This window comes from Calliopsis andreniformis, chromosome 4 (genome assembly GCF_051401765.1).
Source record: "Calliopsis andreniformis isolate RMS-2024a chromosome 4, iyCalAndr_principal, whole genome shotgun sequence".
NCBI classification, from domain to species: domain Eukaryota; kingdom Metazoa; phylum Arthropoda; class Insecta; order Hymenoptera; family Andrenidae; genus Calliopsis; species Calliopsis andreniformis.
The window spans coordinates 5,503,978-5,517,670 of NC_135065.1; the positions used below are offsets into that span (position 1 = coordinate 5,503,978).

At 41.5% G+C, this 13,693-nt stretch overlaps 2 protein-coding genes across 3 annotated transcripts in view; one reads left to right on the forward strand and one right to left on the reverse strand.

Annotated features, from left to right (window-relative positions):
- Positions 1-13,693, forward strand: part of LOC143178131 (uncharacterized) — a 125,052-nt gene that overhangs the window by 78,980 nt on the left and 32,379 nt on the right. The gene's annotated exons all lie outside the window — the stretch shown is intronic.
- Positions 11,560-13,183, reverse strand: LOC143177918 (uncharacterized). Its single transcript, XM_076376235.1, has 2 exons — positions 13,063-13,183; positions 11,560-12,975 (listed from the first exon to the last, which is right to left on the reverse strand). The coding sequence occupies exons 1-2, from the start codon at positions 13,164-13,166 to the stop codon at positions 12,690-12,692; spliced, it is 390 nt and encodes a 129-aa protein (XP_076232350.1). The 5' UTR covers positions 13,167-13,183; the 3' UTR covers positions 11,560-12,689.

Here is a 13,693-nt window from a genome sequence, read left to right on the forward strand (position 1 = left end):
GAGAAGTTACTGTAAAAGAATATCAGAAGACACACACGCAACCGAATAAAAACGAACAATTTTTGATTCGTGACGATTTTCGCCCCAGAGAAAACGGCTCAATATTATATCCACACTTCCTCGTCGAGCTCATAAAACCAACTTCCACGAGTCGCGGCGTTTCCACGCACCCCGAGTGCTTATAAAATCGCGAGACTTTCTCCTCCATTCGTCACCACCTCCGCGAGCCCCTACGCGCTCTTCTCGCCTTTATTGTCGCAGAGATTCTCTACGTGCTGCAGCGAAGCCTCACGGTCGTGTCCGTGCTCTCGTTATCCCGATCTTTTCGCGCTTCACACGAAGGCACGAGCGAGCGTACCGACGAACTCCATGGCTTTTTGAAAGTTACCCTCGGTCGTGCACCTGCAGGGGAGCGCTCTTGGCGGAGGAGAACCGTGGCCGGATAAGCGTGGTGAAATCGTCGGAAGGATGGAGAAAGGGAGCCCTAGAAAAAGGCTGGCTGGCTCTCGGTTCACACCGAGAGGCTGCAGTTGCACGATGCACACGCGTAGACAGTGGCGTAACTTCTGTTGCATCGGGACTGTCGCTCGCGGGAAGTCGTTTCCCTGATGGAAATTGTCTTGCTGGGGTGACTGACGCGAGCTCTCGTTCGAATATATTAGGGCACTTGTTTGGTTGTAGGTAGACTGCATAAATATGCAGTATCATATTTTTATAAATGCAGGAATGGAATTAAACATAAATAGAAATTTGATTCGCGTTACAAGTACTGTAATTTGTAGTCTATTTTTCGGATTTATTGTATTTTTGATAATTATATTTGCAGTCTATTTTTCGGATTTATTATATTTTTGATAATTATATTTGCAGTCTATTTTTCGGATTTATTATATTTTTGATAATTATATTTGCAGTCTATTTTTCGGATTGATTATGTTTTTGATAATTATATGCATTCTTTAGCTAACTTTTTATATATTTCAAATTTGATACATGCAGAAGAATCTAGTCTCTAGGTATAATAAATATCTAGCAAAAGTTATGAAATTATGAATGAGTTTTGATAAATGTATAAGTACTTTGTCTTGGGTCGTATTGGATTAATAATTTATTAAATATCCATTGCTAAGGGCATTAGATAATATTTAGATTCTTCATTTTGTATAGCATGTTTCATAAATTCTTCTTCTTTTACAAAGTATTTGTATGAGTGAATGAATCTGATTAATTACGCAATAATAAATAGTAAAATAGCTCTTCGGTGCTAGAAATTTCGTGAGGAAGTATTTAAGCACCTACCCCATCTCAAACAGAATAAAAAGCGTGAATGATAAACTTATTCTTCATTATTTGCATTTATTCTATAAGTATAAAGTTTACTATATGTTCTTTCTAATGTTGGATATTTTATCTAAATATTGTCTTTTTCTGCTTACAGGTAAGTGGACCTTACTTCGGGGTCAACATATTCGAACAGAACATCGAGAACAATTCTGTAATTCTTCTAATCTACTTGATATAATGGACCATGTAGTAAGTCTCCGCCTCTTTTTTCCAATTAATTTAACGATTCTGAAGCAATCGAGTAATAGCTAAGGATTACACAATAGGAAGGATATTAGTTAAAAGAATATTATATTGGTGAATAATAGCATATAAATATAATTATGGACTATTTCTAAACTTCTGTTATATTTACAAGCAACATAAATAATTTAAAAAGATACAGTCATTCAGGTTAATATTCTTTTAAATAATATTATGAAAACAGAAAATTTGAATAAACAAATGATCTCTTGTTGATATAAGACGCCACTAACTACGATATTTTTTAAAATAATCCGTAATAATATAATGCTAATGAAAAATTTAAACTAAACTAATTTAAACTAAATAAACTAAAATGAAAAGAAAGCAGTAAAATTCTGTATAAAATCTTATTTTGAGAAAAAATGAACTTGGGTTTGTCTAGTTCTTAAGTACAGAAATAATCTAATTAAGTGCCAAAAAAATTCCTAAAAATCGTCTTATTATCGAGCAATCATAGTAGGGATGGCACTTTATGCAAGTTTCTTAATAATAAACTTGTTAGTTCAATATTAATAAGATCCTATAAAAAACGTAATTTTGAAAAAAAAAATGGACCTAGCTTAGTCTCGCTCTGAGATGCAGAAATATTGATCACCAGCAGTGACACACGGTAGCATAAAAATGAACTCAAGAAAACTCCCTCAAAAATAGAACATCCGCGAGAAATTCCCTCGATCCCGCTTAAAAAAAAAAAACTAGCATCCGCGAATAGATGGAACGCCCCAGCAGAATCTTCCTCGCCTAAAATTCAAGCATCGAGAGAGGCGGTGAATTTTTAAACGGGCCGATGGAAATCGCGATTGATAAAACAGTCTCTCGTCTCTTCCAGTCGCAAACACTCGAACGATGGAACGCTCTTCCGCATTGACGTCACGCGAAGAGCCGAGCGAATCTCTCCCGTGCGCTCTCGCCGCTTCGCTGAATGACTCGAAATCATGTTTCACGTCGTTGGCCTGGCCGCGTTCGCAGTCTCAGCCTCAACTTCGGTTACATTCACCTGGTGCGATTCCAGCTGTTACACATTCGCGTTTTAATTGCCACCCCTCCTCGGGCGCTCTGCTCCTCGCGGCGGATAGTTTCGCGCAGGAGTTTCGAAACGATGGCGTTCGCGCCGTGTAACACCGCGAAAAATTTCCCTCAACGAGCGTAATTAAATCCCGCGACTGAAATGCTGCGTTGTTACGACAGTCGCAATTACGATATCATTTTATTCGTTAGCTGGCCATTGTGCTTGTTACTCGTCGGACTTTTTCGCCATTGTCGCAATTGTTATCGATAGGATGGGGATGTTTACGCGGATTCTGATTTTCTTTGGGGGAGATAGAAAGGGAAACTGAATACATACAGGTTTCTGAAGCATTGAATGATTTTGTGACTAGACTGTGGATGTTTATGGAAATTCCTATTTTTGGACACAGAATTAGAGAAATGGTTCCCAGTTAGAGACTTATTTTACCTTTTAATCAATAGTTATGGGCAGCTTAATGGAAAGTGAGATGGATGTTTTTGTTATTTAGATATAATTATTAAAATTGATGTTCTCGTTATTATTAACCCTTTATAGTTCGATATGGTTATATGGATGACGTACATCAGCTGCTGTAATTTCTAATCTACTGCTATCAAAGTCTATTTTTACCTACAAGGGATCTTAGTTAGTAGAATGGGTTTGTTGCTCAGCATTTATTTCCTTGAGGACGATAGAGTCCTGACGTTATTGCTTGTAATGGGACCAATGAAAGTCTAATAGAGCATACATAACTATCACTTAAGTTGTTGCAATACATGTAAAAATCTATTAGATACATATCTACAGTATAATTTGATATAATAAACGAAAAACATATATTTAAAACACTGATTAGTGGAAACACAAATTAATCTAGAACGGCAAACTGGTTCGTTTCAAACGTAAAGATAAATTTAATCATAATTTTATGCTTTAATCGAAAGTACAACTTTTTTTACATGATCAAGTTTAAGTATGTCTAATAATGAAATCACTCATCTTGTTTTAATACTTTTGCTCGGTGTTCTGCCTTAGGTACTGTTAATTTTTTATTATTACTAGATTGCGGATGTTCATGCGTTTATGAGAAATTTAAGTCTATGAAATAGTACACAATACACATAATTTTCGAAAATATATAAAATATCTAAAGTACACATTAGAATATTATTTTTCGAAGGTGAATAAGATCTGTATTCAAGTTCAATTTCTGTAATTGTACTTATGAAAATGTGAATTTGCATACAAATCCGCTCTCTAATGATTACGATTATTGGTGATCTATATTTTAATACTAGTTTATCCCTTTCATTTGCCTTGCCCTACGATTTAGAAATTTTAAAGTTCATGAAATTCCTACATTTCACATCCTTCATTTTATATTCGATACACCAACACCTCCATATTATGACATACCAATCTCGAAGATCAATCATTATTATCCAGTGTACAAACATTTCTTCGACTGCCTAAGTAGCATATCTGTAAGTAACACTAACCAACCCCCAAAAGTAAAGACCTAAAATCCACATTTCCCACTGTAACAGGCACCAAAAACCAAACGCAAACAAAATTATTTCTAATCGATCCCCACTCTCCCCTTTCGCCACCCTTCGCATCCTCTTCCCAACCCCATTACCCTTAATTGTCCTTCCTCTTCCTTCCTCCTCATTGTTCTCCGCGCGCATCGCACCTGTACACACCTATCGGCGCACAAAAGCAACGCGGAGGAGCAGGGAGTCGTACAAGCCGAACAATAGTTCTGGCGCAAAGAGTCGGCGCTGCGTACAATGTGCAAGGAACGCGGTGAAAAATGGGAGGGCGCGGAGGAAAAGGGAGTTTCTTCACGCGTCTTTTGAAACAGCGGAGCCGGCTGCACCTGCAATCATTTCGCGTGGAAGTTACGCCAGTGGCTCTTGCTGTCCCCCCCTGCGCCCTCTGCCCTGGTCGTTCTTCCCCTCCGCGGCGATATGCGTCTTGCTCTTTTCTTCCCTCGCATTCTTCCGCTCTCGCCCCGCCAGGGGAGCGAGAAATGACAATGTTCTCGCTCCCCTTCGACCCCCCTCGCCCCCCCTGCGCCTCTTGGCCCCGTCTACGGTGAAGGAGGAACCCTCCTTCAGCGCCGGCAAGAACTCTCGAAGCTCAAAGGCCTCGACGTCGCGCAACATATTTTTGCGCGTACGAGTTTTCTCTTCCAGCCCTCTCGTCGCTTCGCCCTCTTTCGACCGCGCCGACGGTTGCCTCCCTATGGGCGCCTGCACGCGCGAGAACCCACGCTCTTCCGTTTTATTAGCCTCACCTTGTCCTTGCGTCTCTGCCGCGGGAACCGCGCTTCAGGGATGCCTGAGTTTGCGGAGGTAATTGCGGGGAATTTCGAATAATCGAGGCGAATTCGAGATGGGGATTTTGGGGGTGGAGCGCGGCGAGGATGACTTTGGGGCGAAGGGTGAGATGGTGAGACGAGTTTCTGGGGGATGCAGTAACTGATTATTTTGGGGATAGAATGAACTACTCGTCCAAAAATGCGTTGAATGGAAATTGTCCCATTTTACAGAGCGAGGTAACCAAAAATATGTTTACAGTTTTATGGAGGGAGGGTTAACTAGAGTAAAAAATAATCTTAAACAGTAAAGAATCAACTATACTATGTTGTACATTGTAATTTGCCATTAGGAAGATAGAATACTGTATAGGGAAGCTAGAAATACGATAATAAATTAATTTTATATATGATCCTAGTATTTGCATTACGTGGAGTATTCTGTTGTTAATTTAAATTTTTTATTTTAAGTAACCATCGTGGATGATTCATCCAGAATGAAAAGCGTAAAGATGAATTTAGAATTTTCAGTTTGAATGAAATGCAGATGAAAACCTTCAAACTTTTTACTATGGATGAATCATCCACGATGATCACTCAAAGTGAAAAGTCTAAATTCGTCTTGAATAGTATCTTCCTTCATTTCAATGATTCAAACGGCAGCCATCTTTCGCGCCAAAATGAATCCGAATCAAAATCAGTTTCCACAGACATTAATACAAAACAGTAGCAGTTGTAATAATATACTCAACAATAACGTAATGTGTATTTTTAGCGTGAAGTCTTGAATGCTGCAAAACAAGACGATAATCGCAATCCTCTTTTTCTGTTTTTCTCACGTGGCTGACGAACACCAAGCGCGATGCAAGACGCCTTGGCTTTCTCCACGGTGCGAGAACGCTCGAAACAGCAAACGTCGCAACACAGAATATAGGCGCGGTAGAGTTGTAATGCCGACTACCGTTATTTCTTATTCTTCTCGTTCCTTTCTCTCCTCTCCGTCTTCCGCCTAACGATCTCTTTTATGACCTGCCCGACGGCTTCGGTGTCGAACGTTTCTGCGACGTTTCGATTCTTCCTCCTCTAGCTCATGGTTCGAGCCAGAATATTCTAGAAGTCCCGATTGTTTTTTTTTTACCATCGTCAGGTATAGGGCATAGCTTCCTTAGAGGTCTCAGTTGCTGACAGAAATCTCCAGGTACCTTTATATATTCTGATCGAAACGGAATTTAGGGAAACGCTGATGTCAGGAGTACGTTATCTTGGGGAAAGATGCGCGCGCAGCTTGGGTCATCTATTTAATCCTTTCAGATCCAAGCCACTGATCTACATATATGTATATGTAATGCGAAATGGTATAAGTCGTATTGACGAAGAAATTGATGTTTTCGAGGTGGGATTTATATTTTTGAAAGGAGGTAAATGAATTAACGAAGCTTAACCTTAAAAAAAGAACTAGGATACAGGATGCAAGTCTGTAATATAGAATTAAGGCACAAAATTTTGCATGTCAGTATTTCGAAAGTAGTAATATGATAATATATCATTTATGTCGATTATATGTGGGTGTTCAATTGTGTAAAGAAGAAACCAGGATATTATTGACTTTTGTAATTATACTCGACTTTTAATGGTTTTAATGATGAGGATAAAATGTGACTTCTAAAGTGTATGCCTATGGTTCTGGAAGAGTTAACATGAGTTTGCAAGTGTTCCGTTATTTCAGTAGGCGTGTTAAGATTATATATCTTATTTTTGGGGAATGATTAAGTCAGAGAAAAAATGATGAAGACCGTTTAGTTATTAAAGGTCGTCAACTCAGAATCTGAAGGCTACTTAAAGAGTGTTTGAGGTTATATTCTTCTATGGTATTGGATTTAGATTAAGTTACTGAACCTAGGGATTTTATGTGTGTGTTGCGTGTTAGATAGACTCAGGTGTATATGTAATTTTGTAACACTTCAGTTTTGCAGATTTACATCGCTTATACTGAACGTGGTAATTTCCTAACCTTTTAATACACGCGTTCGTAATACATGCGGGCATGGAAATCTTGAAAATTCACAAATACGTATAGTGGCAAGTACAATGAACATGTAGAGAAACTTAGTGCATTCCTAAGAACTTAAAAAATGTGATATAATATACTCAATTTATAACCTCCTACATAAACAAGGACAGTTGATTATTTTTTATCAGCAAAATGAAAAAACCTTGTGCGTCAATATACAGCGTAAATATAAGACTCTTTTGTGGCCATTATTGTTAGAAAATGTATCAAGTAATTATGATTACGAGTAATCTTCGACTAGCTCAGTATGCAACTATCATCATTCGAATATTCTTATCAGCCGAATATATCATATTTATAATAAATTACATAAAGTAACGAACTTGAAATACTTGATTTATTAAACTTTATTCTTATTTAGAAGATACAACACATTTGAATGCACAAATGTTCCAATAATGCAGTTATTCGGATCATATTCCCCAAATAAGTAAACTCCCAAAGTATTTGAACATTCAAACACAGAAAACTTCGTCAAATACTCCCGATCCTAAAAACATTACCTCCACTCGACTTTAACCCTTTCAGACCTGGTGTACATTACACTATACACTGATTTACTATTTCAGTGCCTGACTTAAAATATTAAAACTGTGACTACAGTCATATACACGCCCTTCTTTTATTTTTCGTCTTGGAAGAATCAGGTCTGAAGGGGTTAAGCAATTAGTTCACCTCTGCCCGACAAGCGTGAACTAGCCTTAAGGTGACAAGAGTCGAGGCTCGATGTTAAAAGGGATTGGCAGCGCGTCAGCGGCTGAACGCAAGATCCGTCGCGCACTGTACGCGCAAATATCTCCTCCAGCCTTTCATTCTCGTCCGGCCTGCGTATCTGCATTAAAATAACGGCACCTCGGCTACGACACAGACGGCAGTCGCCTAACGTGACTCTACAGCTTCGACCTCGAACCCACGCGGCCTCGTAGTCGACGGCCTATGCCTGCCTCCGCTCCTCTCGCTTCTATTAGAATAAGAGAGCAGATAACGCGTGAATTATTGCTGCGATTGCATTCGTATCGACCCTCTCGCGCGAGTCTCGTCCCTGTCCTCTGGTTCTCTTTCACTCCCATCGTCACAGCAGACTCTAATACCAGGCATGCTGAACGAAAAACTGCGAGAGTCCGATTTTGCACTGAACAAAGACACACAATGCTGCGTACTCTTTCTATCGAGTGCAAAATTGGACTCTCGCAGTGTTGCTCCTTTCGTTGAGCATGGCTAGTACAGCTAGCTTAGCTGAATTTAGCTGCATTGATACTCCCTGTCTCTTTCTTACACTGCAGCCATTGAGTAAGAGAGAAAGAGAGAAAAAGAAAATGTCAATGCAACCAGAATCGTGTGAGTTTGATGGTACTAGAGTCGGCTGTGCCATCGTCCCGAGGATCCGCGAGAGGAGAGCCACTGAACGAGGAAAAAGTTGGGTGCGTGGCGCGATTTTTTCGTCGTCTCTCTCCTCTGTTCTAAGTACTCGCGGTTTTAGTGTGCCAAGGAACTTTCTACGGAGACCAAGGCGCGTTCTGCGAACGATGATAATAATAGCCCGCCGCCGCGTATATTGTAATAACCGATGCTGATAACCTTCGCTATGGAACACCCGAGCGTAAATAACGAATATAGTATCGACGCTGCTGACATTGTCCGCGAGAGGGCTTGAACCTGAGTTCACTTGTCGCCGATGGCTTTCCGATAGTAGGACTTTTAGGAGGAAGTGCGCGAGTTTTATGAGCTGTTCTGTCGTTTTGGTTTCTGGATCGTTGAGCACGAGGAGGTTTCTTGGATCAGTCTGCCCTTATTGTATGGATGATTAATGAACAATTGTGTTAACCTCTTCGGGGGATTTGTGAGAGTTGACTGTGTTTATTGTTGTAGGTGTTCAGTGTGCTGGGACTTCTTACTTTCTTGATGAAGCGTTTCATAGTGAATGTTTAGCTGTGGTGTTGAAATTAGTATGTAAATCAAATATATGTGATGTTATAGACAGTTGAACGTACGTGTCTTAAATTTATTGGAATATTTTGCAAATTCTATGAAGTGTTAACGTTAACTGAGGATATTAAATTGTTTAACGACTCTTTTTAAATAGAAGTTCTATTCCTTGCTTTCAGTTTTAGTTTCTTTCGATGACTACTTTAGTCAGTTGATTTATCTCGAGTTATCTTTATCCCATACCTGATATAGGTGCTTATATTGACTTAGTTTTTGATATGAAAGATATCTATAAATAACTTAGAAATCAATAAAGTAATATTTGAGGGTTGTCTCTATGCTACTATTAACTATTTTCCATAGTGAAAGCATAGTCATTTCATCACGTCATGTTATAATACTGATGTTACACTACTTGAAAGTTAGTCGTGTATAAAACTTAAAGGTTAGAAAGATCAAAATATAATTTTCGCTTTTAAAAATTGTAAACACACGTGTTGCTTTCTGTGCTCCTTGATACATTTCAAATTCGATGCAAATCTATTGTTGACTAGATAAGAGTACTATAGTTAACTGAGTTATCTAGGTCTAGTGTTACAAAATGGCTGTCTCACGGTAATATACATATGCTATGTATGTTTATAGCCTTCAGAAATAATTATTTAATAGTGTTTTCGTTCCGATTATGCGTAAATAAGCATTACATACTTCCTAAACAAAAAAGTTAAAAATGCAAACGTAGAATTTGTTATCGTCAAGACGGACGTACTTTTCTGAAGTTATATACAAAGTCATATAAATTACTAATGTTAAGGTCGACGTTGATACGCTTTGAAACTAGCATGTAATCAGTTTTCAGGTTATCTTCGATAAATGTTAGATTTAGATCGTTTATTTCAGACACGATGCAACTGATTATATCTCATGGCTGAAAAAATGATTTCGAAGTAAACAGGAGTTCCTATTTAGTTGAAAGAAACGCGTGGAATATACGGAAAGTTGATACTGAATAGAAGTGTCTACGTTCATTTACATCATTGAGGTCGACTTACGAAAGAAGCAAGCGTGCTTACTAGCACTTCCATATTAAGTATTCTTAGAAGGTTGCATTCTTTGCAAAATAAAAATCATTCTCCACAATTAATTTAATATTTCTTTTTATCATTTCGTTAGCAAAGTGTTTCTCGGAAATATATTATCATTTTACATAAAAAATGAAAATTCTTCATATTCTCATACACGTGAATTACATTTTATAAAATATAATTAATGCTTGAACAAAGAATGTGGCATAACTTAAATATTCTCAATCTTACTAACGTTGCTTAAACGTTGAGCAGTTAAAATTAGTCATAGTGGTTAGGTGTTAAACATGGTTCCTTTCGATGACGACTAAAAGGTCAGAGGATTAAAAAAATAAATATTTGATCTACAACAAGAATGAAATACAGAAGTAGGTTATAAATTTGTATTTATTTTCTATCAGTAAGTGTTCATTACATCTCAAATATCACAAAAAGAGCTGTCCTATATAACCAAAATAGCTCCTTCTACAGTACTGCAACCACAGGTAGCCATTTTATTCAACACGACCCCTTTTCTTGCGTGTTTCTCACGAAACACCTCAAACGTGGTCGGAAAGACCGATCCAAAATTAATTTTTCCGCCCACGTGCCCGCTACCATCAACCAGTGCTAGTAACCACCGCCAAAGGGCGACAGGCAGTTAGATAACGCCGAATTATCTAATCACCCGTGGCAGTAAATAATCGATTATCGTCGGGCGTGGAAACGTCACGGCGTGTATCGGCACGCGTGTGTAAAAACAGTCGGCGCAGACCTCGGGGAGGATCTCGCTGCGCAAATTCGCCGGAACGCAGCGTAACTACACAATTTCTTCGCCGAGCCCCGGCTCCGTGTCCGCCGACCTTTCTTTCCTCTGTCCCCCTCTATTTCGTGTATCTACGCTCCCGTCTACTCGCGCGCCTCCTCTCCCGTCCTCCTTTTTTCCCGCACCTGGATCACGTTGCATTGTTCGCCCGCTCCGCCGGCGGATATACAGGAGCGAAACGGGCGGTAGAATGGAAGGCGAAAGAGGGAGAGGAAGACAGATAGCTGGAGAGACCCGAAAGAAAGAGGATCCGCAAGAAAAGGAGCAAGAAGGAAGAAGCCCGTTGGACGGGGAAAAACGAACGACGCTGGGCAGGGTGAGAGGGGAGGGATGAGGTGGCGGTGGAGAGAGAGAAGCGTGGAGAAAGGACAAAGAGAGCGATGGAGGGTGATAGACGTGAGCTGTGGAGAGGGGAGGGAAAAAGGCAGAAAGAGCACGGGGGCTAGAAGAGAGGTAGGTGTTTTTCTTCCAAAGGGGACTTTGCACGCTCGTCTTGGCAGTGGCACGACGCCGTGTAGGAATCGGCCCGCGCACGCTTCCACCGCGGCGGGAAGGGGGGGGCGGGAGGACAAACGAGTTGTCAGTACCCCAAGAGAGTCGGGGTCGCGGCGGCGTGGAGGGGAAATGGCGAGGAGCGGTGAGCCGTTAGGGGGAGCGGAGCGAAGCGAGGGGCGGAGGGAGGGAGTGTTGGACACGACACACGAGGAAGGATAGAATCGCGGAGCGGGGAGACGGCGGGGTTCCCGGCTGGCGGAGAAGGGCGTCAGCTGCGTGCAGAGGCAGCCCAAGCGGGGCCAAGGGGCAAGGGAAGCGGTTGGAACGAGGAGAGCTGAGTCATAGCGTTGTTGCCACGTCCTCGCCGGCCTCGTTGAGGCGTCCCAGCGTTGCTACTTGCGACGTTTGCGGCTTATGTCAGTGTCGTCTGCCTAGAATGGTACTGCGCGAAAGACGCTTTTCGTGCCTTTTACGCGTATTTTGCAGGGGACGTGGCACTGCACTATTTAATGGTATCTAATCTTGAGAATATTAAAACTTCCGGATGGATCTTTGTTAGGTTATCCACGGTTTCTATCCGCTAAAAATATCCATTATCAAGTCTACGCAAACATTATTACTGGTATGGTTTTCAGTATTCGTTTATGGAAGAAGCTAGAAGATTTACGAAAAAATATCAAGAAATGTTGAATCTGGGGGAACTAGTAAATTGCCGAGCGAGATTTCTAGAGTCACTAACGTCCTCGCAGCGTCAGGGTTGGTTTTTTTATTCGATTCGACGAGAGCAAAGCGGAATCACGAGGGACTCTAGAGGGGGTAGGGGCAGGAAAAAATCGAGGAACAAAAGGCTTCTTTCTTTGTTGCGTTATTCCGTGTGCTTGTTCTGTATTGTGCGCTTTTTTATTCACGCTGTTCTTCGTGGAATTGTAAAACCTCCGCGCGTATTGTTAAGGTTAACTCGACACACTCGCGGAGGGGTCAGGAATTCCGAGATCCGAAGAAATATAAAGAATCATCCTACACCGTAGACCTGGTTTTCTTCCATCAACGTTGAGGCTTCCTGCTCTCCTGGTTCGCTGCTATATTTACGAGTTTAATTGTTTACTGAATTAATACGACGGTCCGCGAGGATCGTGGAGAGACCACGAAATACAGCTGCGAAAACTTCACGAAAATTTCTCGCTGTCGTTTACGTAACGCGGAGAATTACGATGAAAGTCCGCTCTGGCACAGATTTTACAATGGCTTTTCACAGAATTACGAAAATCGCCCGTTTCCGTTTCCTTTTTTCCCTTCTTGCTGTACGTGGCCTATACTCCAGCGAAATAATTTAATATATACATGTATTCCATCGTGGAAGCATAGAATTTCTCTCTTTCATACACGCATCACGTACACGTACACACAGCAGAGAGCGTAGGAACTCTTAACCCGTGGGCCAATGTATTGATTTCCTGTAGAACTCCCATTTTAAATGTAGAAAGACAGACAGTCCAAGTGGATTCCAGCACGCTAGGATTCGGTTTCTCGGGGCAGTTTCGGTGCCGATTAAACGCACAACGAAACACACGTGTGGGAATAACGATCCCTATTCCACTTGGTAACAGTAGAACCGTCGACGTCGAAAAAATCACTAGGCGCCTTGATACGAGCGACAGCGTTCCATCGTTATCCCTATCAAAGCAACGACGACGAGACGAAATTCTAACATTGAAGATGTCACTCGCAGATCGAAGTACAAAAACGAGGAACATCACGCACTCTAGGAGTCCTAAAGAAGAACCACTGTATTCCCTTGGCACGACGGATAACGTACAGTTCGTAGACCCGTAGCTGCATCTCGCACAGACACGGTACGCTCGCATGCGATTACGTACTCTAGTGCCTAGAGACAGCTGCGACTAGGGAATTTCATGCTGCAGTTTCCTCGCGACTTCGTAGGATAGAACTCTGACCTAGAGACTTGAAAAGTATGGAAAGTTCATGGTAATGCTTCCGCATGGAGCGAACTCTGCTAGAGGAGAGGACCTCGAAGAGAAGCGAAGGAATCGAGGGCCTGGGAGCGAGTCTGCTAGAGTAAAATTCCTCGGCGAGCAGCGAGCGAGGATTCTGGGAGGGGAATGGGTACGGGTCGAGAGGCTCGCTTGCCAGCAGCCAGCCACCGTGGCACTGCTTCTCTCCCCTCCTCTGGCCTTCTATCTTGTTTCTTCTCCTCTCGTCGCCCTCCCTCTCGCCCGCTTTCACTCATGTGTGCCTCGGAAAAGGACGTTCGCCATGGTGTGCAAGAGACTTTTCAGTGCGACGCCGTTGTGCGCATGCGCACGCGCGTCTCGGTCGAGAACGCGCTGCGTGTGTGGGAGAGGATATAAGAGAGGGGGAATCCCGAGCGAGG

Bases quoted from the DNA above. Each gene is read 5' to 3' on its own strand.
- LOC143177918 (XM_076376235.1), bottom strand. From the start codon at position 13,166: ATGCGAGCGTACCGTGTCTGTGCGAGATGCAGCTACGGGTCTACGAAC. The intron at 12,976-13,062 runs GTGCGTGATGTT...TTGCTTTGATAG, and splicing joins TCTTCTTTAGGACTCCTAGA to GGATAACGATGGAACGCTGT.